Here is a 24,514-nt window from a genome sequence, read left to right on the forward strand (position 1 = left end):
TCTTCTCCCCAACATCGTCACCTGTTTTTTGAAAACCTTTACAAATCTTCACCTTCGCCTCTACAAGATAGTGATCAGACATCCCACCAGATGTTCTTTTTAGCACATTTACATTCTAAAGACTCTTACACACCTATCAATTAGTACATAATCTAATTGTGCCCGTTGAACGTCTCTCCTGCTTACTTATGTGTACTTGTGTACATCTCTCCTTTTAAATCAAGTATTTCCAATCACCAGTCTTTTTACAGCACACAGCACCACAAGCTCTTCCATTTCAATACATCATGCTAAATACACCGTGCACACCACTTATACCTTCAACTGCTACATTACTTACCTACTTACCTTCACATTTAAGTCATCCATTACTAATATATGGTCTCATGCACCAAAGCTACTGACACTCTCACTCATCTGTTTCCACTCATGATCTTTCATTTCTTGGCCTGATCCATAGACACCAATAATCACCCATCTCTCACCATCGTCTTTCAGTTTTATCCACATCAGTCGTGAATTTACTTCCTTACACTCTATCACACACTCTCACAACTGCTTCAGGAGTAGTGTACTCCTTCCTTAGCTCTTGTCCTCTCACCAACCTTCGACTTTACTCCCAAGATATTTCCAAACCATTCTTCCTCTTTACTTCTTTACCATTTCACACATTAGTGAGGTAGTTGCCTGGAACAAATGAAGAAAGGCCACATTTGTACATCCATTCTCTAGCTGTCAATTGTAATGCACCCAAACCACAGCTCTGTATCCACAACCAGGCCCCACATACCTTTTCATGGGTCCCTTCAGCTGCTTCACATGCCCAGGTTCAGTCACTTGACAGCACATTGCCTCCTGTAGATTGCATCGCTCCATTTCACTCTATCATGTGCATGATGCTTTTCATGCTACTGCACATTCAGGCCCTGAGCTCTCACTCCATCCTTCCATCTACAATTTGGTCTTTAACCTCTCCTTGTTCCTTCCACTTCTGACACATATATCCTCATTGTCATCCTCTCTTCACTTATTCTTTCCCTATGTCTGAACCATTTCAACACACTCACTTCAGCTCTTCCAGCCACACTCTTATTTCCACACATTTATTTTACCCTTTTCTTGTTTACTCGATCAGACTGCATCACACTCTCTCTCATGAACTGTCTCCTTGCATACCCAGCTTCAAGGTTTGGACCCTTGGCATGCATTTAGCTGCTCCCATTGCTGTATGGAGACCAGCCACTTTGGGATTGGATGTTATCATACCTCTTCCTTCCCTCACACAGCTAAGCTTTAGAATTCTATTCCTTCTGTTTTCTCTCCCTCTTTGTGTAACCTCTCTTCCTTTAAGAGTTAGGTCTACAAACACTTGCAGAGCCCTGATTGATATTTACTTTCTTTCTTGATAACTTTTTTCTTGATTTGGGCATGTTAGTTGCTTGTGCTGTGTCAGTTACTATTAAAAAGAAAAAAATATGTTTGAAGATTTTTAGAAAGAAATATGAATGATACCCCTATAAGGTGGTATGGCCACACTACAGGTAATAGATTGGTTAAGAAGAAACGTGGTTGAATGGATGGGGGTAAAAGGAGTACAGGTAGATAGAACATATGCACAATGAATGAATTACTAATGGCTAGAGGCTTTTGAGGGGAATAGTTCTTCATCATATCTAGTTGATCATTTTTTTTGTGAGTGTTGTGACAAAAGATGTTAGTCTCGCTTAGCAAATCACCTTTGTATACAAAATGAAAGATAAAGACATACTTTCTTTAGCACATTGTATTTAAGTTGAAGATGTTCATAAATTAACTGAGAAAGTGTGTACACTTGACCATCTCCATGGAAAAGGTAATGAAGTTATAGATGCTAGATAGGCAGATAGAACTTAATTGTTTTGCAGAAGCTGCCTTGTTTATAATCAGACATAAAACTAAGAATTTCAGCATTATTAACTTCATTTCTGCTTGTAGGTGTTTGGGCGACTCATAATAACTGCAGAAGGCGGAAACAGAGGAGTAGAAGGAGGCGGTGGCTGTGCAGGAAATATAGAGGCTGGTGAGGAACAAGAACGGAACAATGACCTTCGAGAGCACATGGTTGGCATTCTTTTTTCAAGATCTAAGCTTACACATCTCCAAAAACAGGTAAGGTTGATTCGTGAATATTTTTGTCTGCAGTATGAGTGAAGATATTAAGAAAATATTCAAAATTTTGTGTAAGGAACAGAAAAATTATGCACTACAAAGGAAGACTGAAAGGAATACTAGGGAACTCAAACAGCAGCAGACCACTGGGTCCCTTTAAAGCTGTTTGTGATAGCGGAATATCGCAGAAACTCACAGATTAGTGTGGTAAAAGTTGGAAAGCATCCAGATAATTCAAAGAGAAAAACATACAAGCTGCTCATTATTTTGTAGATGTGAGGATGATGATTTGTGGAGACTTTAGGAAAAGAGCAAATTATGTGGGTTGGGAAGAGGGTGGTGAAAGTAAAAGTGAGCCAGGAGAAATTGATTGGAAAATAGCAAAAGTTGGAGAATAAATGAAGCTAGGGGAGTGGATGAGAAATTAGAGGTATTTAGGGAAGCACTACTTAAATGTGTGAGGTGAGTGAATGGCATGCAGATGCTAGGAGGTAGACGGGAGAAGATAGTGAGTGGTTGGATGAAGGAGATAAGTTGTCATGGAAACGGAAAAGAAAGGTGTTTGTGCATTATTTATAGGAAAGGAGTTCAAGTGATAAGAGTGTGTACAAAAGAAAGTGGCAGAGTTAAGAGGAAAATGCAAGAGTTGAAAAAGAGCTCAGTTTAGAATTGGGGTAAGCAAGTAACAGCAGACTTCAGGGAAATTAAGAAAAAATTTTGGAGGTTAATACTGTGAGAGGAACAAGAAAACAAATGGGATCATCACTGAATAGGTCAAACAGGGAAGTGGTAACAGGCAGAAATGAGGAGAAGTGGAGATGAATATTTTGAAGAGTTATTGAATGTATTAGTGAGAGCTGAACAAGGAGTTATGCAAAATGAGTCATGGCAAGTGGTTTGATGAAAAAAAGAGCTAGTGAAAGCCTTGCTTTAGATGAACTTTGAGGGAAAGCAGCAGGAGTAGACAGGTTTGCAGTTAAATTTCTTAAGAACGAAAGTGAATGTGTTGTTGACTGATAAGTTATGATTTTCATTGTATGTGTGGCTCATGGTGAGGTGCTTAAGGATTGGCGAGAATGCCTGTATGCCATTATATAAAGGCATAATGTACAATGGTGTATGCTCAAATAACAGAGGTTAAGTTTGTTGAATGTACCTGTTAAGTTGTATAGGAGATTGCTATTTGAGAGAATGGGGAGGAAGAGTGTGGTTTCAGAAGTGGTTGAGGATATGAGTATCAAATGTTTGCTTTGAAGAATATGAGTAAGAAATACTTAGAGAAACAGAAGAATTTGTATGTGGTATTTATGGATCGGAGAAGGCACATGACAGGGTTGGTAGAGATCCCATGTAGAAGGTGTTATGAATTTGTGGAGTGCAGAGAAAGCTATTAGAAGCAATGATGAGTTTTTATCAAGAGAGTAAGACATGTGTGCAAGTAGTAGAGGAAGTATGATTGGTTGTAGGTTAAGGTGGATCTGCTGCAGGGTATGTGTGTGATGTCACCATGATTGTTTAATTTGTTTATGGATGGTGTGGTGAATGTGAAGATTTTTGGGAGAGGGGTCAGTGAACCATCTGCAGGGGTGGGAGAACTTGGAAGATGACTCATTTACCTGCATTTTCATTCTGAGGATGATACAATATGCATCCTTTCTGTAACACTATACCCAGCGCTATCAGTGGATGCTTTTTGGGTGCCATTGTGAAGACAGAATATTTCACACAGATACATGAGAAAAGTATGGAGCTCTAGTGCCACTTATTTAAACAGCAAAAGTAATGAGTAAGTAGTGGTATAAGATACAGCAGCACTAGTTAAGCAAAACATTCAGCTCTAGGAACTCATACTCCAATTTGGCAATAATCTTTAATGCACTGCTATGGATTTTTGGACAATGATGTTTAGAAACACAGATTTTGGATATTCTACTTCTGTAGTGTTCATGAAGTTATGATGCTTGATTTTGGACCTGTTATGTTATTTGCTGAGTTTAGTTTGTTCTTTGAGTTGTATTCATTTACTGTGAATTGTTGTGGTATTATGTAATGATTGAGAATATTTCTGTGAATTACAAAACAGCATGTGTTTTATTGCCAAAATGTGCAAATGTATTTCCATTAAGATTCAGGTGCAACTGATACCTTTAATGACATGATGTTGACTGGGAATGGGATATGTTTCCTGGTTGCATCTCACAGATTCACCTGTTTTTGAACGTTTTGATGTGAAAACTGGATTGTTCAGACAAGTGAGTTCAATAGGTAAACCATTGCTTTAGCAGCTTTTAGTTATTCATGGCTTGTTCATGGACAAATAGTCATTAGACAGTAGATAAACCCATATGGAGGTCTTCAATTTTGCATTTTGTCCAGCTGGCTTCTTGCATGTTGAATTCATTCCATTGTAGCACATACTTTTCATAATGCAGGAAGCCTCCTAACTGCTCCCCAAAAGTGTGCACTGTGATTTTTAGCACTCCCATCCAAAATTTCTTTTTATTGACCAGTTAGTTACCTTCTGTGCTTTTCCATCCTCACCACCAACAGAGTATTTCCTATTCTTGAGTAAAGGTGATCCATATTTGAATCATATCCAAACTGTTTACTCACTGAACTCCTTAATACTAAAAGGAATATTCTTTATGCACACCTTTCTTACTTCTATTCTTGGCTTATCACAGTCTCCTCAGCTAAGCATTCAGGCATTTAAAGTTAGATGATTATTGATATGTATACAGATCTTTTCGATATAACACACAGTCTTTCTTCAAATTCTCAGGTTTGTGCACACATAGTTCAGGCAATTCGCAAGGAGACAGTGCGGGCACGAGAAGAATGGGAGGCCGGGTTAAGTTGTGGAGGTTTAGGCACTCCAGCCACACCTGAAGAAGGCCAGAATAGTCCACCAGATACCTATTGCTTTGAGATGTTGTCCATGGTGTTGGCTCTCAGTGGATCAGCAGTAGGACGTGCACATTTAGCTCAGCAAGATCATCTGCTTAGACATTTGCTGTCGTTACTGCACACTGGTTCTGCACGAGTCCAGAGACAGGTTAGTTGATATTTCTGCAATGGAACTCAAAATTCTATCCCATGTCACTGGTGCTCAAGTAGCATTTTCTTTGTTTAAAGCAAGTGGATGCATGCAGAATCATCCCCAACATTGTGTTCGCCTTGGCTTTCCATATTTACCTGTGATGAAGACCCAACAAAAAGATTTCACATTTTCAGAAGAATGGTACATGTTAAGATGAATGTCTCATACATCACGTATTTGCTGCCTCCCAGTCTTGATCTGATTTTTGTTAAGGGTTGTCCATTACTGGGGTATTCCTATTGATGGGTATGTCAGTGAAAAGGGGGAAAAGTTGCATAGGTTCATACCCTTTGATTTTTTTAGTCATGAATTATTTGATCATAAGCCTTGTTCACAGTTAACCCTTTAACATTCCCAGTCAAAGAGCTTCACCACATAATCATCATCTGCAGATAAAGTTTTTTTTGCACATTAAGAATTACTGCCACAATTTCAAGTTTACATTTTGGGTAGGGGTAGGGAAGGGGACACGAATGGTTGCTAAATGCTAAAATAGAACAGTCACTCTCAATTACCCTGTAGACACAGTAAAGGAGGGAATAATGCAGTTTTTGTTGATGTGGTAAATGAGGAAGTTAAAAGAGCAGAGGTGAGACGAGACAAGACCTAAAGGAGATATAATCATGATGACTACAGAACTAAACAATTTCTGTAGTATGATTGATTGGGAAATGGAGTTTAGTAGTTAGGAACCAGGGCATTGTGGTAAGATGCTCCCTGAAGTTTACTGTGAAGAAGTCAGAACATGGGTAGCTGTGGCTTCAAATATGCCGGGAATGGTAAGAAAGAGGGAAGAATGGTTCAATAAATGATATCAAAAGTTTGAGATGTGGAGTGAAGGTGCAGACAATGCTCCAGTACATCAGCTTTTGCTAAGTATAAAGAAGCAAGAAATATGTATAGCACAATAAGGAAGGAGGAACAAACAACTTCGAAAAGAATGAAGTTGGCAAAGAAGGGGAAAATTTAAAGCTTTTCCATAAGTTTATTTGGATTAAATTTTTAGTGAAAGAGTAGCAAATCAGGCTTAGGGAGGGATTCAGAGGGAAGAATTGTAGAAGATAATGTAAGGATAAATGAGGAGCTGAATAACAAGTTCAAAGCTATTTTCCTAAAAGGAGACACTGTAACCCCATCACCAGTCAGTTAGAATGGAGAGAAGGCTTTAGAAAACTGAGGTATCTAAAAAAGGCATAAACAAAATAGAAGTCTCATAGTCCTAATGAAATTTCACCATAGGTGCTAAAGATGTGTGTAGGTGCAGTAAAATGACCTCTTGAAATAATATTCAAGTTGTTGCCAAAGAGAAGCATAATGCCAGGGGAGTGGAAAAAGGTCAAATGTCATATCTGTATATAAGAAAGGAAACCAGGAACAAGCACTGGTCTGTAAGGTTCTAGAAAAGATAAACAGAAAGCAAATGGATGACCTTTTACAGAGGATAAATTACCTGAGTGAGAGACAGAAGGATTTTAGGGAAAGGAGGTCTTGTGTAAGAAACTTCTAAGATTTCCATGAGAGAGTGAGCTGTGTCTTAGACAAAAGGGAAGACTGCATGGGGTGTTTGTTTATACAGTATTTAGATTGCCAAAACGCATTTAACTCTGTACTGCATGGAAGGCTGATAATGAAGCTAGATCACTATGCAGTACTTAAGCCAATACTTTGAGATGGTTTAGGTATGTAGAAAGAAAATCAAGTTGAGGAGTTTACAAAGAGAGTGCATGATAAGTATGAATAAAGGGGTTGGTGTGAGAGGAAGACCACTAGTGACTTGGGTAAATTGAATGGAAGACTACTGGAGGAAGAGAAATGGAAGAATGCATGGAATGGTGTATGTGAGGGAGGCATGTAAGGACATTGATAAGTGGAGACTCTTTTATACTATGGGAGTTCCTGGAGAAATGGGTATCAGAGAAATAGATAGATCACAAGGCAAGAATAGAGGGGAACCTTCAGTGGATTAAAGATTATTTAACTGGAAGAGAACATACCTTGTTACAAGCAGGCAGAGTCTGGTAATGCCTTACATTATCCATAGCATATAGAGACTGGCCATGTGCAAATGAAACCATTGTCCTTATGCCCCTGTTAATACCTTAAAAGGTAGGAAACAAAGGGAGGAAGGGCAGTTAGGTATTAAAAAGAAGAAATACATTATATGAGTAAAACATTTGTGTTAAGGTTTCCAGCCCTTGACAAAAGTCCTTTGTGAGACAAGGTCTTTTTCTGGAACAGTCTAACTGCAAGAGTGATCGAATCACATAAATGATGAAGAGAAAGTCCCTGAGGAAGAGTGGATATATGCCTCCATTCTATTAACAATACCTTCTGCTATACCTCTGGGAGGGACAAGAGCATTGCTTCTCTTATAATCTCATGTCCCTGTTTGGCAACCTCTTTTAATGCAAGCAGACATACGGTATTTAACATATCCCTATTGCCACAAGCAAGGTAAATCTTACATTACTGGCCTAATCTTTTCTTATGTTAATGTAGTCATTTATAAAGATTCAGAATTGTTCAAATTGTGGCAATCTATACCTCATTTTCAGTAACAAGATGCACTTTTATCCTTTTACATCATTCAGTAGCAGTAGTGTGGGGAGATAGCAGTTTTGGTTTTACAGAAGCTGACATTTATATTTCATTTTTTGCCACTAACATATCAAATACTTTTACAACAGGTTGTAGCCTTGTTCCGACGTATGTTGGCTGATGTGCCTCCTCAGTCTCTTGCTCTCATCCTGGGTGTTGAAGCTCTTCCTGCACAAGATTATGCCATTCTTCATGCTGCTTCCAAAGATGATGACGGCACTTTTGATGTTCATAAGTATGTATTTCACATGAGGTAAAAGCTGTTTGTAATCTCACACCACTTGTGGATATGTGTGACTGATGAATTTAACAACATATACTTGAAGATAATTGCAGAATGTGTAACATTTTAAAAGCTCTCACTCATAGAGGTTATATATTTTCCTGTACAGAAGAACCATGTACTAATGGATTAAATAGGGGAAAGGAAGACTGTTAGAAACCAAGTTCTGTTACATTCCAAATTTTTCCTCAGGGGCACTAAGAACTCACAATTTGATATATTTCTCAGTCCTTTCTGGTAAGTAAGTCATGTGTAACACTGGAAAGGGACATGAAAACACATCCTATAAATGATAATGCAGTTCTGAACTGCACTGTATTATTTGATGTTTGTTGATCACATTATTATGTCTCTGCAGTTAATGACCACACCCTAGAAGGTTAAACTTTCTCTTGATATCAGCTTTAAAGCTCATGAATCAGCCTTTATCCATTCCTGGCACTACTCTGTCCCACAGGAAACAGCATCGCTACCCCCTGCTTCAGCGAGGCAGTAACAGGAAAACAGACAAAAAAAAACATTTGTTCACACTCAGTCTGTCATGTGTAATGCACCAAAACCACATCTCCCTATCCACATCCAGGCCCCACAGACCTTTCCATGGTTTACCCTTGATATTTCACATGCTCTGGTTCAATCCATTGACAGCACGTCGACCCTGGTATACCACGTCGTTCCAATGCACTCTGTTCCTTGCATGCTTCTCACCCTTTAGTATGTTCAGGCACTTATCACTCAAAACTTTTTCACTCCATCTTCCACCTCCAATTTGGTCTCCTGCTTCTTGCTCCTTCCCCCTCTGACACATATATCCTCTTTGTCAATCCTTCCTCACTCATTCTCTCCATATGTCCAGATCATTTCAACACACCTTCTGCTCTCTCAACCACACTCTTTTATTTCCTCACATCTCTCTTACCCTTACATTACTTACTTGATCAAACCACCTCACACTACATATTGTCCTCAAATATTTCACTTCCAACACATCCACCCTCCTCTGTACAACCCTATCTATATTCCATGCCTCGCAACTGTACAACATTGTTGGAACTACTATTCCTTCAAAGGTACCCATTTTTGCTCTCCAAGATAACATTCTCTCCTTCCAAATATTCTTCATTGCTTCCAGAACCTTTGCCCCCTCCCCCACCCAATGACTCACTTCTACTTCCATGGTTTCATCTGCTGCTAAGTCCACTCCCAGATATCTTAAACACTTCACTTCCTTCAATTTTTCTCTGTTCAAACTTACATCTGATTAGCTTGTCCCTTAACCCTACTGAACCTAATAATCTTGCTCTTATTCACATTTACTCTCAACTTTCTCCTCTTACATTTTTTTTCATAGTTTGCCATTTCCCAGATTAGCAAGGTAGTGTTAAGAGCAGGGGGCTGATCCTTAGAGGAAAGAAATATGCATCATTTTTTATCGTATATATATATATTTTTTTTTTCAAACTATTCGCCATTTCCCGCGTTAGCGAGGTAGCGTTAAGAACAGAGGACTGGGCCATTGAGGGAATATCCTCACCTGGCCCCCTTCTCTGTTCCTTCTTTTGGAAAATTAAAAAAAATTGAGAGGGGAGGATTTCCAGCCCCCCGCTCTCATATATATATATATATATATATATATATATATATATATATATATATATATATATATATATATATATATATATATATTATCCCTGGGGATAGGGGAGAAAGAATACTTCCCAGAGAAGGGGGCCAGGTGAGGATATTCCCTCAAACGTCCAGTCCTCTGTTCTTAACGCTACCTCGCTAACGCGGGAAATGGCGGATAGTATGAAAGAAAAGAATTTTTTTTTTTTTTTTTTTTTTTTTTTTTTTTTTTTTTTTTTTTTTTTTGTCGCTGTCTCCCGCGTTTGCGAGGTAGCGCAAGGAAACAGACGAAAGAAATGGCCCAACCCAACCCCATACACATGTATATACATACGTCCACACACGCAAATATACATACCTACACAGCTTTCCATGGTTTACCCCAGACACTTCACATGCCTTGATTCAATCCACTGACAGCACGTCAACCCCGGTATACCACATCGCTCCAATTCACTCTATTCCTTGCCCTCCTTTCACCCTCCTGCATGTTCAGGCCCCGATCACACAAAATCTTTTTCACTCCATCTTTCCACCTCCAATTTGGTCTCCCTCTTCTCCTCGTTCCCTCCACCTCCGACACATATATCTTCTTGGTCAATCTTTCCTCACTCATTCTCTCCATGTGCCCAAACCATTTCAAAATACCCTCTTCTGCTCTCTCAACCACGCTCTTTTTATTTCCACACATCTCTCTTACCCTTACGTTATTTACTCGATCAAACCACCTCACACCACGCATATATATATATTTTTTTTTTTTTTTTTTTTTTTATACTTTGTCGCTGTCTCCCGCGTTTGCGAGGTAGCGCAAGGAAACAGACGAAAGAAATGGCCCAACCCCCCCCATACACATGTATATACATACGTCCACACACGCAAATATACATACCTACACAGCTTTCCATGGTTTACCCCAGACGCTTCACATGCCTTGATTCAATCCACTGACAGCACGTCAACCCCGGTATACCACATCGCTCCAATTCACTCTATTCCTTGCCCTCCTTTCACCCTCCTGCATGTTCAGGCCCCGATCACACAAAATCTTTTTCACTCCATCTTTCCACCTCCAATTTGGTCTCCCTCTTCTCCTCGTTCCCTCCACCTCCGACACATATATCCTCTTGGTCAATCTTTCCTCACTCATTCTCTCCATGTGCCCAAACCACTTCAAAACACCCTCTTCTGCTCTCTCAACCACGCTCTTTTTATTTCCACACATCTCTCTTACCCTTACGTTACTCACTCGATCAAACCACCTCACACCACACATTGTCCTCAAACATCTCATTTCCAGCACATCCATCCTCCTGCGCACAACTCTATCCATAGCCCACGCCTCGCAACCATACAACATTGTTGGAACCACTATTCCTTCAAACATACCCATTTTTGCTTTCCGAGATAATGTTCTCGACTTCCACACATTCTTCAAGGCCCCCAGAATTTTCGCCCCCTCCCCCACCCTATGATCCACTTCCGCTTCCATGGTTCCATCCGCTGCCAGATCCACTCCCAGATATCTAAAACACTTCACTTCCTCCAGTTTTTCTCCATTCAAACTCACCTCCCAATTGACTTGACCCTCAACCCTACTGTACCTAATAACCTTGCTCTTATTCACATTTACTCTTAACTTTCTTCTTCCACACACTTTACCAAACTCAGTCACCAGCTTCTGCAGTTTCTCACATGAATCAGCCACCAGCGCTGTATCATCAGCGAACAACAACTGACTCACTTCCCAAGCTCTCTCATCCCCAACAGACTTCATACTTGCCCCTCTTTCCAAAACTCTTGCATTTACCTCCCTAACAACCCCATCCATAAACAAATTAAACAACCATGGAGACATCACACACCCCTGCCGCAAACCTACATTCACTGAGAACCAATCACTTTCCTCTCTTCCTACACGTACACATGCCTTACATCCTCGATAAAAACTTTTCACTGCTTCTAACAACTTTCCTCCCACACCATATATTCTTAATACCTTCCACAGAGCATCTCTATCAATCTATCATATGCCTTCTCCAGATCCATAAATGCTACATACAAATCCATTTGCTTTTCTAAGTATTTCTCACATACATTCTTCAAAGCAAACACCTGATCCACACATCCTCTACCACTTCTGAAACCACACTGCTCTTCCCCAATCTGATGCTCTGTACATGCCTTCACTCTCTCAATCAATACCCTCCCATATAATTTACCAGGAATACTCAACAAACTTATACCTCTGTAATTTGAGCATTCACTCTTATCCCCTTTGCCTTTGTACAATGGCACTATGCACGCATTCCGCCAATCCTCAGGCACCTCACCATGAGTCATACATACATTAAATAACCTTACCAACCAGTCAACAATACAGTCACCCCCTTTTTTAATAAATTCCACTGCAATACCATCCAAACCTGCTGCCTTGCCGGCTTTCATCTTCCGCAAAGCTTTCACTACCTCTTCTCTGTTTACCAAATCATTTTCCCTAACCCTCTCACTTTGCACACCACCTCGACCAAAACACCCTATATCTGCCACTCTATCATCAAACACATTCAACAAACCTTCAAAATACTCACTCCATCTCCTTCTCACATCACCACTACTTGTTATCACCTCCCCATTTGCGCCCTTCACTGAAGTTCCCATTTGCTCCCTTGTCTTACGCACTTTATTTACCTCCTTCCAGAACACCTTTTTATTCTCCCTAAAATTTAATGATACTCTCTCACCCCAACTTTCATTTGCCCTTTTTTTCACCTCTTGCACCTTTCTCTTGACCTCCTGTCTCTTTCTTTTATACATCTCCCACTCAATTGCATTTTTTCCCTGCAAAAATCGTCCAAATGCCTCTCTCTTCTCTTTCACTAATACTCTTACTTCTTCATCCCACCACTCACTACCCTTTCTAATCAACCCACCTCCCACTCTTCTCATATATATATATATATATATATATATATATATATATATATATATATATATATATATATATATATATATTATCCCTGGGGATAGGGGAGAAAGAATACTTCCCATGTATTCCCTGCGTGTCGTAGAAGGTGACTAAAAGGGGAGGGAGCAGGTGGCTGGAAATCCTCCCCTCTCTTTCTTTTTTTTTTTTTCAAATTTTCCAAAAGAAGGAACAGAGGGGGCCAGTTGAGGATATTCCAAAAAAGGCCCAGTCCTCTGTTCTTAGCGCTACCTCGCTAACGCGGGAAATGGCGAATAGTTTAAAAGAAAAGAAAGAAAGATATATATATATATATATATATATATATATATATATATATATATATATATATATATATATATATATATATTTATCATATATATTTTCTTCAAAGTATTAGACTGTAGTGTTATAGGTGGTGTAAATTTTATATGTATTTTTTTATCTCATTTCTTTGATTTTGATTTTGACAATATCTAACCTTTTTCAGACAGGGCATTCTTGATGTGTTCTTGGCTGTTATTTCCAAGGCTTTAACAGTTCAGCTGAAAACAAAGGGAAGTGAAGGAAACAAATCTATAGTGTCTCAAGGCAAGGGTGGAGTGACTTCTGTGACACTAGCCTCAGCCATGTCTACACCTGCAGCCAGTTCCCCACGATGGTGGCTGAAGGGCTCTGCAACTCAAAAGCAGGCTGACCTCATTATTAGTTTAATTAGAGATATGACAGTGGTGGGTATAGATATTTTAGTTTATCTAGAATTCATTGTAAACAATTTTTTCATTAGATATGATTGATATTGTGTAATGATTTAAATTTTACTTTGCCATAACTTTTGCATTAAGAATGGAAAATAACACCAAACCACTCCCTCCTGATCATATGATCAAATCTAGTCATGTAGGTTGTGATAAGAGAATTAGCTTTTTGAAGTGCTGTAATGTCTTAGTAAAATTTCAGATTTGGCTTTTATGACACTAGATATTCAATATAGAAAATACAGTAAAACATATATCAAAGTTGTCATGCATATGTTACATTTTGTATATTCACCAGGGTAAGGTGTCTGATGCTTGGGCTAAAGTAAGTAAAGGAGCAATTGCAGAGAACATCATAAACCTAACTCGCCTAAGTGAAAATGACCGATCTTGTGCAGCTTCATGTCTAGCAACACCCACTCTATGGTTAGCCCTAGCTTCCCTGTGTGTTCTTCACCCTGATCATGTTGATGCTTTATCATCACAACACTGGCAAACAACTACATCTTCTGGTGACCCCTATAATCCTGAACCCAGGGTGAGTTTGCCTTTACTGTACTTCCGCTATATCATATTATTCTCTAGATTATGGATGGCAAGCAGAAGACAAAAGTTTTTCAGGCTATGGCTGGAAATTATGCTGGGCAAACCCTCAAAAAATGAGAAAAAGATTTATGAATAGCTGTATAAAACAAGTTCTGGTACTTATTTCTTAAGGAACTATATACAAAGATTTTTGATGTTATGTTAGCCCAGTACTAGATGGCAGCACTTTTTCATGCCATTCATTACAAGGAATCTCTTAAGGAACTATATACAAAGATTTTTGATATGTTAGCCCAGTACTACATGGCAGCACTTTTTCATGCCATTCATTGCAAGGGATCCCGATATTCATTTCCATCACTGTACAAACATTTGGATTAAAGTCTTTGTAGTATTTGTACCATACTCTTTTTATATAATGAATTTTAAGACATAGATAGTGATCCTTTAAACCATTTCTGTGGGGTTAGCTGTTGTTATTGTTTGCATTCTGAGGAAGTTCTTAGCTATTGTTATTGTTTACATTCTGGGGAAGTTCTAAGAGAAGTAAGGAGGTACATGTTTCTGGTAGACTAGCTGATTGGATGAAGCTTCACATTTTATCAGCCTTAAATTTAGGTGTTTCTTACTCTGGATCAGAAAAGTGTTAAAAGCAGAAACAGAAGTGCAGTCAGACATCCATCTATTGTATTAGCACTTCTCATTTAAATTATTGGATTATAATTATTGATGTAGTGAATATGTTTCATATTGAAGAAATACTGTAAAGTAGTATACAGTAAACCCTCGATTTAATGGACCCTGATATAATGGATTATGGATTTAATGGACAAATAATAATACAGTACATTAATTGATAATAATTTAGAAAATGAAAAGAAGTTAAAAATCTCAAATGCCACACCATACCCATTTCATATCACACTTGATTTTGGAAGCGTGGGGTAGACTGTCTTGGTATCGGTCCAAGTCTGCTTCAACTATCCTGTAGTCACGTTGTATACAGAGTGTTTCTGTTATTTCAGAATTTTGACTTTATTAAACATTATGCAATCCCTACAATTCAAAATGGCATCAAGTGATTGTAAAAGGTGCATTGAAAGCATGTAGTCTATCCTCACTTTCTGACTCCTGCCTCCAACTGCTCAGCTAGGATTCCCATGCTGCCAGGTGCCCACCGCCCAAGTGTCGTACCACACGCTAAACCTACACCCCATCACAAGATTTTGTAACTAAATGTGACATTTTGTTACAACAAAAACAAAAACAAAACTAAAAACAAGAAAACAAAAAAGAATGAAAGTAAAATTCGACAAGGCATAAGGCAAACATACATGCGATTCACTGCACAGCAACAATACACTTCTTGTACATGTGAGCAAAACAAAAATGACAACAAATTAGTGTGTTCACTCTTCACAAGAGCCACCAGAAACGTAATCTTGCAAGTGTGTTGGGTGGTGTTTCACATGGTGAGGGTGCCGCTTGAGGCTGGGTGTTGCCACAACTGGGGGCAAAGCCGCTGCTGGTGGGTACTCCCCTTGACCCATGGATGTCATGGGGATCAGCAAAACCCAGGGGCATAGGTGACATTGGTTTCGCAAAGACAGGCAGCCACTGCCATCCAGCTTCACTGAGTATTGTGTATGTGGCTTCAACCTCCGCTACCACACCCGACCTGTCCCACACCTTCAAAGCAACATTCTGCACACAGACAGTGGTGCCCACAGACAGCTGGAGCAGCATAGCAGCATCATTTGCTGGGCTGCCCTATGCACAAGCCTGGCTCTCTGCTGTGGCCTGCTCCCTGTCTTGCAGAGCAGCTTTCTATCACCAGTTTATCACATAATGTTGCTGGGGCAGCGGGACACCATCTCACAACTGTCATCGTGCTGCCAGCTGTGCAGGTGACATATCTCCCTCTCTTAGGGAGGTGTTGAGATATTGAGGCATAACCTGAGTCACTTAGCGGTTGTGCAGGCTACCTCCAACTCCCATGTTGCCCCTCGACGTTCATTTGGTTGTCTTTGTTGCTGCTTTGACATGTCCATTGGACTGGGGAAATGGGCTGAGGAGATGTAGGCCATGATTCTGTCTAGATTGGTTCCCTCGTCAGAGGCAATTTCCTTGGGTGTGCCCCATCTCCTGAAGAAGTTGAGCAGCCTTGCAATAACTTAGGATTTTCCTGCATAGGTTGAATCCTACTCACTGCACCATGTAAGAGGTGCAGTAAAAATAGGTAGTTCATCCTCACTTTATTATAAAGAAGTATCCTTTTACAAGAGAGGGGTGACTTCTCCATCTCAGTCTGACTACTGCCTCCAACTGCCTAGCAACATTCCCATGCAACTGGGTGCCTGCCACCCAACTATTGTACTAAACACCAATCCCTACAGTGGTAGAGGAGTTAAAAGAGAGTGTGAACTTAAATGTGGCATAGAAATATGATACATTCGATTTAACGGACTTTTGGCATTAATGGACACCCCTTCCCCCCATTAGTCTGTAAATTGAGGGTGTACTGTATTTGATTTTCATTGCATAGTGCTCCCCTAAAACAGGCAGTAAAAAGGCTAGTAGCAGAACTGTTTTGTGATTTCTAGTTATTAGGATAGGGACAACATTCTAAAAAAAAAACATGAATTGATGCTACCTATAACAGCAACTTTAATTGTGAAAATAGCTGTTTCACAATATTTTCACCACCAGCCTGTGTTATAGTCTTTGGTTGTATCCCATTATCAAGACTTTATGCTTAGAAATGAAAACTTTTATTTTTCTTCATTAGTGAATGGATATTTTCTTCATACCTTTAGCCAACTTGTGAGAACCATGATGATGGAGAGACATTGGCAATGATCCTTTGTGAGGAATGTGGTAGCAACTTGTGTGGTGAATGTGACCGTATCCTTCATCTGCATCGTCGGACAAGACATCACCATCGTACAGTTTTCAGACAAGAACAGGAAGCTATTAAGGTATGTGAAATAGTTTGTAAGTTTCCTTTTTATATGCATTTTAGAAATATTAAGAAAAACCTATTTGTAACATATACCTTGTTTCCTAGGAAAGAGCTTTCTGTTGCACATATAATGGGAATTATTTTCTGGAGAGGATGATAAACAATGTAGTATTGGTAGAGGATCCCAAATCTAGAATGCTTGGGAATTGGAACCATGCCAGATTTTGAAATTTTCAAGTATTTGTGTTATTCAGTCTATCATGTACAGATAAGCTATTGATATACAGTAATGCTATTTACATACATTAGTGTTTTTGGTAATGTGAATGAAAACCACAAGATGAAAAATCTTTTATCACATGATCATATATGGCCATTTGCTTACAATAAGAAAATTAGGTCAACAAACTACCAAACACACATGCGAAATATATTTTGAGCAAAATTTCAAATTCCTATTAGACCTGAAAAGAATTAAGACACCAAAAAGAATTAAGACACCACAATGAAAATTCAGTTCCTAGTATTTCACGATGTGTTCTTTCCAGTGGCTTTTGTTAAAAAAAATGTCTGAGATGTCCCACATGATCATTTTGAGCAAAGTTGATACGTTTTTTTTGTCCGTTTATATTTATGGCCATGTTTAGGGCCATATATCAGGATCCAGAAGGGGTAGAAACCTCTAGATTGCACCAACTTGTGATGCATTAGAAGTACTTTCTTGCATAAAAGTGTGAATTCCCTGTGTTGGCCACATCCAGAGCTATGATATTTCAAAATTGTCACTGTGAATCTGAACAAAATTTGGAGCCAACTTTGGCATTTTTTTATGATAAAGTGCTAAATCCTATATCTCTGCTGACATAATTTTCGAATTCTACATTACAAATTGGCCTTAGAGACAAATTTTCACAGCAGTCAATCTTCCTGTTATGGAAAGGTGACTAAATGAAAATGGAAAAAATGCTTTGGCCACCTATGTGATGGACAGAGTCGGCGTTGTTTGGAGAGTCCTAGTGAGAGAAGGACAAAAGTTGTGGAACTAAAACTTTGCAGTACTTCCTTTGGGACCCAAAGGAATGTCTCAACAAAGCTAGAGCATAATCTGAGGGGGTCAGCTAGGGACCACTGGTCCACTTGGCATGGAATGACCTGATATATATATGTTAGGCATTGGGCAATTGACTTTAATTAATAAATGAAATGGATACCTGAGTATTTATATATGTATAGTAATGTGAACGAATGTGGCTTTGTTGTCTTTTCCTAGTGCTACCTCACACACATGAGGGGGGAGGGGGCTGTTATTTCATGTGTGGCAAGGTGGCGATGGGAATGAATAAAGGCAGACAGTATGTATTATGTACATGTGTATATATGTATATGTCTGTGTGTGTATATATATGTATATGTTGAGATATATAGGTATGTATATTTGCGTAAGTGGACATGTATGTATATACATGTGTATGTGGGTGGGTTGGGCCATTCTTTCGTCTGTTTCCTTGCACTACCTTGCTAACGCGGGGGACAGTGACAAAGCAAAATAAATATAGATAAATAGAAATAGTAATGTTTTACTTGCTTGTGAAAGTTGCTCAGTGACATGATAGACATTCATCGTATGTAAAAGTGACAAATGTGGAATCTCCTCAGGCATGTCCAAGTTATTGTTAAAATAAAACATATTCATTAAATCTTAATACACCATGCTCAACTCACTCATACATGTAATTGGTAGATATGATCAATCGTTCATTTTCCTCATTCTTACAAAAATTGATAATGAGAGATTATCTGGTGTACCTATCAGTTCATAGATGACCAATGTCTTCTGGTGATATTACTTCCCTCCTGCACAGAGTAAGACCTGTGGTGTAGTGCAGTTATTTGACACTTTTGTAACACTGGTCTTAAGTTATATCAGAGTACACATTTTACAGTTCTTTCAGTGTATTCATGCATGGTTCACACATAAAAATGAGCCTGTCAACCTCACATGTGCTGGAATGTGCAGGGAGATATAGTAGTATTCCTCTTCTCGTGCTGTTGTGGTTGATGTCGTTGTCTTTATGATCAGCCGAGTTTGAATGTGGATGTTTGATAAGTAGTGCTGGGCATCTATTAAGAAGTGCTGTCAGATGTATGCACAAATACCTGCTTGCTGGTAAGGTGCATTTCAGCAGTACATATAAGCAAGCTCTTTCCCTTGATTGATTGATTTCTCAGGTACATTATGGATTTTCTTAAACACTTTTACAGATGGGTTTGTAGGATTCCCATCAGATGACCTTTTATGAAACATTTGCCTTTCTACTCAAAGTCAGTACTATTCAGTCAGGAAATGATTTCAGACCTTCCTTGAAGTTTTTTATGCCTCAGAAGTTACTGAAGCCTTATCTTTAAAGTTCTTCTTCAGTCTGTTTCATGGCAAAAACATGGCTAAAATCACTATTTTATATGTCTATCTATATTTCTGATGCCCATTTCCTCCAGGAACTCCCATCAAGGGGATAGCCATGACAAAAGAGGCTCCACCTATCCATGTCCTTATGTGCCTCCCTTACATACATGTTTCCTTTGATTCTTCCACCTTCTCCAGTGCTCTTACATTCTTTTTTTCCCATGTCACAGGTGGTCATCTTCTCACTCCAACCCCTTTCATTGTACTATCATACTCCCTCATTGTAAACTCCCCATCTTGCATTCTTTCCACTTGCCCATACCACCTCAAAGTATCATGATTCTCCCACTCTGCCACAACACAATTTTTTTCTCTTTGCATTCCCTGCCATGCCATATCTCTCATACACTCCTTCATGTCTTTCTTCATTCCATCTAGTCATATCATGTGATCCTCTCATACTGCTCATTTCAACACCTTGGATGCTTGACCTTTGTGACTCATTCCATGTCCATATTTTGGCTGCATATGTCAGGGTTGGGAGGGCTATGCTGTTCTTGAATCCTTTCTTCACTTCCATACTTGCACCTTTACCCTTATATATTCTCTTAACGGACCCAGTAACTCTTCTACCCCTGTACTGCTTTCTCCCTTATCTTTCCTTCCATATCACCAAACTTACCAAAGATTCTAGCATCTCTTCCTGTCTTTTCCTCTCCCATATCTACAACAGTTTGGTACACTTTCTTCTTTCTACATGCCCAAACCATTTCAAAGTATTATGTTTCACCCACTCTACGACTACACAATTAGATCCCTTCGCATTCCCTACCATACAAAATTTCTTGTACACTCCTTTGTGTCTTTCTTCATTCCATCTAGTCATACTATGTGCTCCTCTCAACTTACTCATTTAAACAGCCTGGATTCTTATCTTTGTGACTTATTCAATGTCCACATTTTGGCTGCATAAGTCAGGATTGGGAGGACTATGCTGTCTCTTAATCCCTTTTTCACTTCCATACTTACACCTGTACACTCCATTATTCTGTCAAGAGACTTAATGACTCTTCTACCTCTGTACTGCTCTCTCCCTTATCTTTCCTTCCATATCACCAAACTTATCCAAGATTCTGGATTCTGGCACCTCTTCCAGTCTTTCTCCCTCTATATCTATAAGTTTAGTACACTTTCTTCTTTCCACATGCTCAAACCACCTCAAAATATTGTTTCATCCACTCTACCACTCCACAATTAATTTCCTTTGCATTCCCTGCCCTCCCAAATATCTCATACACTCCGTGTCTTTCTTCATTCCATCTAGTCATACCTGTGCTCCTCTCATATGGCTTTTTTGAATAGCCTGGATTCTTGACCTTTTTTACCCATTCCATGTCCATATTTTGGCTGCACAAGTCAGGATTGAGAGAACTATGTTGTCCCTTAATCTTTTCATCACTTCCATACACCTCTACCACACATTATTCTGTTAAGGGACCCAATGACTCATGTACTGCTCTCTCCCTTGTCTCTCCTTCCATATCACCAAACTTACCCAAGATTCTTACACCTCTTCTAGTCTTTCTCTCCCCATATCTATAACAGTTTAGTACACTTTCTTTTCTCACTCTATAGAGCTTTGCACAGTCTATACTTTCACTTTGCTTACAAACACTATTCTTTTACTTTCACTCGCACCATAAAACACAATGCCTTTTTGCCTCCTACAAGAGTGCTCTTCAAGAATCCCTTTCTTCAGTTTTATTGTAGATATGAAAGGCCCTGTCTAGGATAAATTTCTCTATTCTTATCCCTTAAGTTACCAGTTGCTTCTCCAATTTAGCCTAAGAGGGAGCTTTCACAAGTCTGACTTTTTCCAGTCGAATGATTTTTCTGGGGACTTAGCTCTTCAATGTCTTGTCACAAAATCTCTTTTCCGTATAACATTTGTTTCAGGAAGGAGAGTTAGTGAATTACATGTTGTGTTCAGACACATTCATGTATGGATCAAGGTAAACCCAACCTTCAGTTTTTGGCAAAGAATGAAACAATTGAATATAGAATAATCTGATTATCATCCATACTTGGAAGATTTCAGTCAAGAGAGCATCATGCCTTATGCCCAGTTAAATTCCTAGTTGTCCTTTTGGATTTCATTGTAGATTACCAAGGGAATCAGTTATTTGTGTAACCTGGAGCTTTGAATTTGAAGACCTTTCAGTAAGAAATACCAAAGTATCTCTACATGGATCAAGTAACTTATTTGCCTCAACTTAGGCTCTGCTCTTGTGCACATAAGTGAAAGTGCCTCTACTTTAGCCATCCTCAGAAACCTTTCATTGAAGGAAATTAAAGATGCTTTTGGCATTCTTCCATCTTCCTCAAATTGCACCATAGTTTAGATGTGGTGGATCCATCCAGTGAGGCTGTGGGATTCCTCATCCAGCATTCCTCCGATTCAGTAGTGTAGGTATTTACTTTTTGCTTGTTTCAGTCTTATAAGAAAGGTTTTTCTCTGCCCTTCCTCCTTCATATAGGTATGCTCTCATTTTTCACAGGAAGACCGCAGGTGAGAGAATTGTAGGTTTCAAATGCTAAGAATCCTTTTCTCTCTGAGGCAATGTCCCACGAGCAGTTTTTCATTATTTTTATGCCCTGCCCTTTTCTCCCCTGCTATTTCTAAAAGCCCCTTTTTTCTGTATCTTTGTGACCCCTTTAAATTGTTGGAGTGATCTCTGGACAGAAAGCAGTCCACCTCATAAACTATCCCAGGCTAACTCCCGAACTTGACCCCCTTGTCCCACACCCCAAATTTGGTTCACTTTCTGTCTTCTTTAGGTATTACTTTGGTTTTTGCTCCCAAGAGCTGGTTGCTTGTGTGCCCACACCACTAGCTAGACCATGTAATACTTGGCAAGCTGCTGCATCATTTGATTATTGTGTGTCCATCAGCAACTCGAGTTTGGGCTGTTTTGATACCTGCTTCTTTCTCGACATATTGAAGCTGTGGAACTTTATCTTCTCATGTCTTTCCCAATAACTATGACCTTACGTATTTCAAAAGACAGGCTTTTCACCGTCTTAAAAATTTGTAAATACTTTCCCTTCTTTCTTTTTCCATTTCATTATTCTCTCTATATTTCATTTAAGGCCAGGCCTTGATGTAAACTTTTGTCTGTGACTGGAGCCTAAAAAAAAAAAAAGAAGATTCTAACAGAGATCATGTAATCCCATTTCATAAACACAGTAAATTTTTCCTTTCATGAGAACAGAGTTTATTTTTTAAGTGTTTTATTACTCACTAGTTAAGGATACTGGTAACTTTTACATACAAAGCAGCAGTTGAGAAGGTGGCCCCCATCCCATGGTGGTAGGCTATCCATTTGATATGTTAGTAAGTATTTTGGGTTTGTTAGACTCAGAAGGATGAGAGAAATAGATTTTGAGCCTAGACAGCATGAGCCAAAGATTCATTTTCCTACACTCACCCTGAATTATCCTTATTGATATATTACTATTGTCTGATTATCGATAGTTTGGTACAGATATTTTAAGGGTGTGATGTTGGTAAGGGTAGAGATAGCAAAATATTGTTTAAACTGTAAGCAAGATATTGTTTTAACTGTATTTCTTTTGTAATCCTTTTGTTAGATTTCATTTACAGTAGGAGTGTTACCTCGGTGTTTTTTTTTTTTTTTCTTTTGAAAATTTTGTCTGGCTGTGGGTATACTTAGGAGTGTTAAAGTTTGCAGCTGATTATAGGATAACCTTTTGATTGTATACATACCTAGTTTATTATTTAACAAGATACATACACCTACTCGTAATTTTAACTACATTGTACATTTCATTAGCAGTCGTGTATTTTCTGAAATGGAATTGAAAGTTATTATTATTTTATATTTGTTCAAAAAAATTTCTTTGATTCTTGTAAGGTGGACCTTCATGAGGGATGTGGCCGTACAAAGTTGTTTTGGCTGTTAGCTCTAGCAGACTCTACCACATTAAAAGCCATGCTAGAATTTCGAGGAGAGAACCAACGTTCTAGGGGATCAGTGACTACATCAACATGTCGCTTCTGTGGTGCACAAGCTCAGCCCTCTCTCCTTTCACCTGCACCAGTCTGTCAAGACCAAGACTGCCAGGTAAGTTATTATCAGCATACCTTGCAATAATTTCTGCATTTATGTCCTCATGAAACCACAGATTTTCCTCTGTGGGCCTTTTCCCAGCTTTCCTTTACTTGTTCAATATTATGCTCATTTTGTATTCTCTGTTTGTTAAGAAACATCTTCTCTGATCTGTTTCTTGGGTTCATTTTTGATGTACACTCTCATGGTTACATATACATTTACACTAAAGACATGATCAGTATCCATCTTGTCAAATAAGTTTAGAATTTTGAAGGTCATAATTACATCTCCCCTCTTGTCTCATTCCCAGAATAAGTAAATCTGTCTTTCTTACCTTGTAATTCATCTCTCATGTTTCATGTACAAATTTTTGTTGTCCTCCACTTTACTCTCAAAATTTCTGTGTTTTTTCAATTGGGGTGATGACACTGGTAATACTCACATAGTTCTGGGTCTAAAATGTGCTGACAATATTCCAGGGGATAGTGGGGAAAGAATTCTACCCATTTATTCCTGAATGTTATAGAAAACAATTAAGAAGGAGCTGGAAACCCTCCTCTTCTTGTACTTCAGTTTTCAAAAGATGGAGCTGAGGAAGAGGCTAAGTGAGGTGCAGCTGAGTGAGTGCCTCAGCAGTTTTGATGCAAGAAACCATGTATTAGTAATTGGGGCTTTTAAGTGCAAAAGTGAGTAATGTGGCAGTTGAGGATATCATCAGGAAACATAGGGTCTTCAGTAAGGGGAATAAAAATGGTAAAGAGCTTGTGGAGTTATGTGCTGAAAAGGGACTGGTTATTGGGAATACCCCTGTGGGTGATTTGGAAAGATGATAAGTGTGCATTATTGGATTACATATTAATTGACAGGCATGCAAAAGAGAAACACTTGTGATAAACGTGCTGAGGCAGCTGATGGGATATCTGATCATTACCTAGTGGAGGCAATGGTCAAGATTTGTATAGTCTTTTGGAAAATAGGAAATGAAATGGGT

The 24,514-nt window shown here is 39.0% G+C and overlaps 1 protein-coding gene across 3 annotated transcripts in view; it reads left to right on the forward strand.

Annotated features, from left to right (window-relative positions):
* hiw (MYC binding protein highwire) overlaps nucleotides 1–24,514 on the forward strand; it is a 443,394-nt gene that overhangs the window by 368,325 nt on the left and 50,555 nt on the right. For all 3 annotated transcript variants that reach the window (XM_071673952.1, XM_071673951.1, XM_071673953.1), the window contains exons 65-71: nucleotides 1,975–2,148; nucleotides 4,931–5,203; nucleotides 7,936–8,081; nucleotides 13,211–13,451; nucleotides 13,777–14,016; nucleotides 16,841–17,002; nucleotides 23,326–23,535. In XM_071673952.1, coding sequence (XP_071530053.1) covers nucleotides 1,975–2,148; nucleotides 4,931–5,203; nucleotides 7,936–8,081; nucleotides 13,211–13,451; nucleotides 13,777–14,016; nucleotides 16,841–17,002; nucleotides 23,326–23,535 — 1,446 coding nt within the window. The remainder of the gene's footprint in view (nucleotides 1–1,974; nucleotides 2,149–4,930; nucleotides 5,204–7,935; nucleotides 8,082–13,210; nucleotides 13,452–13,776; nucleotides 14,017–16,840; nucleotides 17,003–23,325; nucleotides 23,536–24,514) is intronic.

This window comes from Panulirus ornatus, chromosome 19 (genome assembly GCF_036320965.1).
Source record: "Panulirus ornatus isolate Po-2019 chromosome 19, ASM3632096v1, whole genome shotgun sequence".
Classification (NCBI taxonomy): Eukaryota; Metazoa; Arthropoda; class Malacostraca; order Decapoda; family Palinuridae; genus Panulirus; species Panulirus ornatus.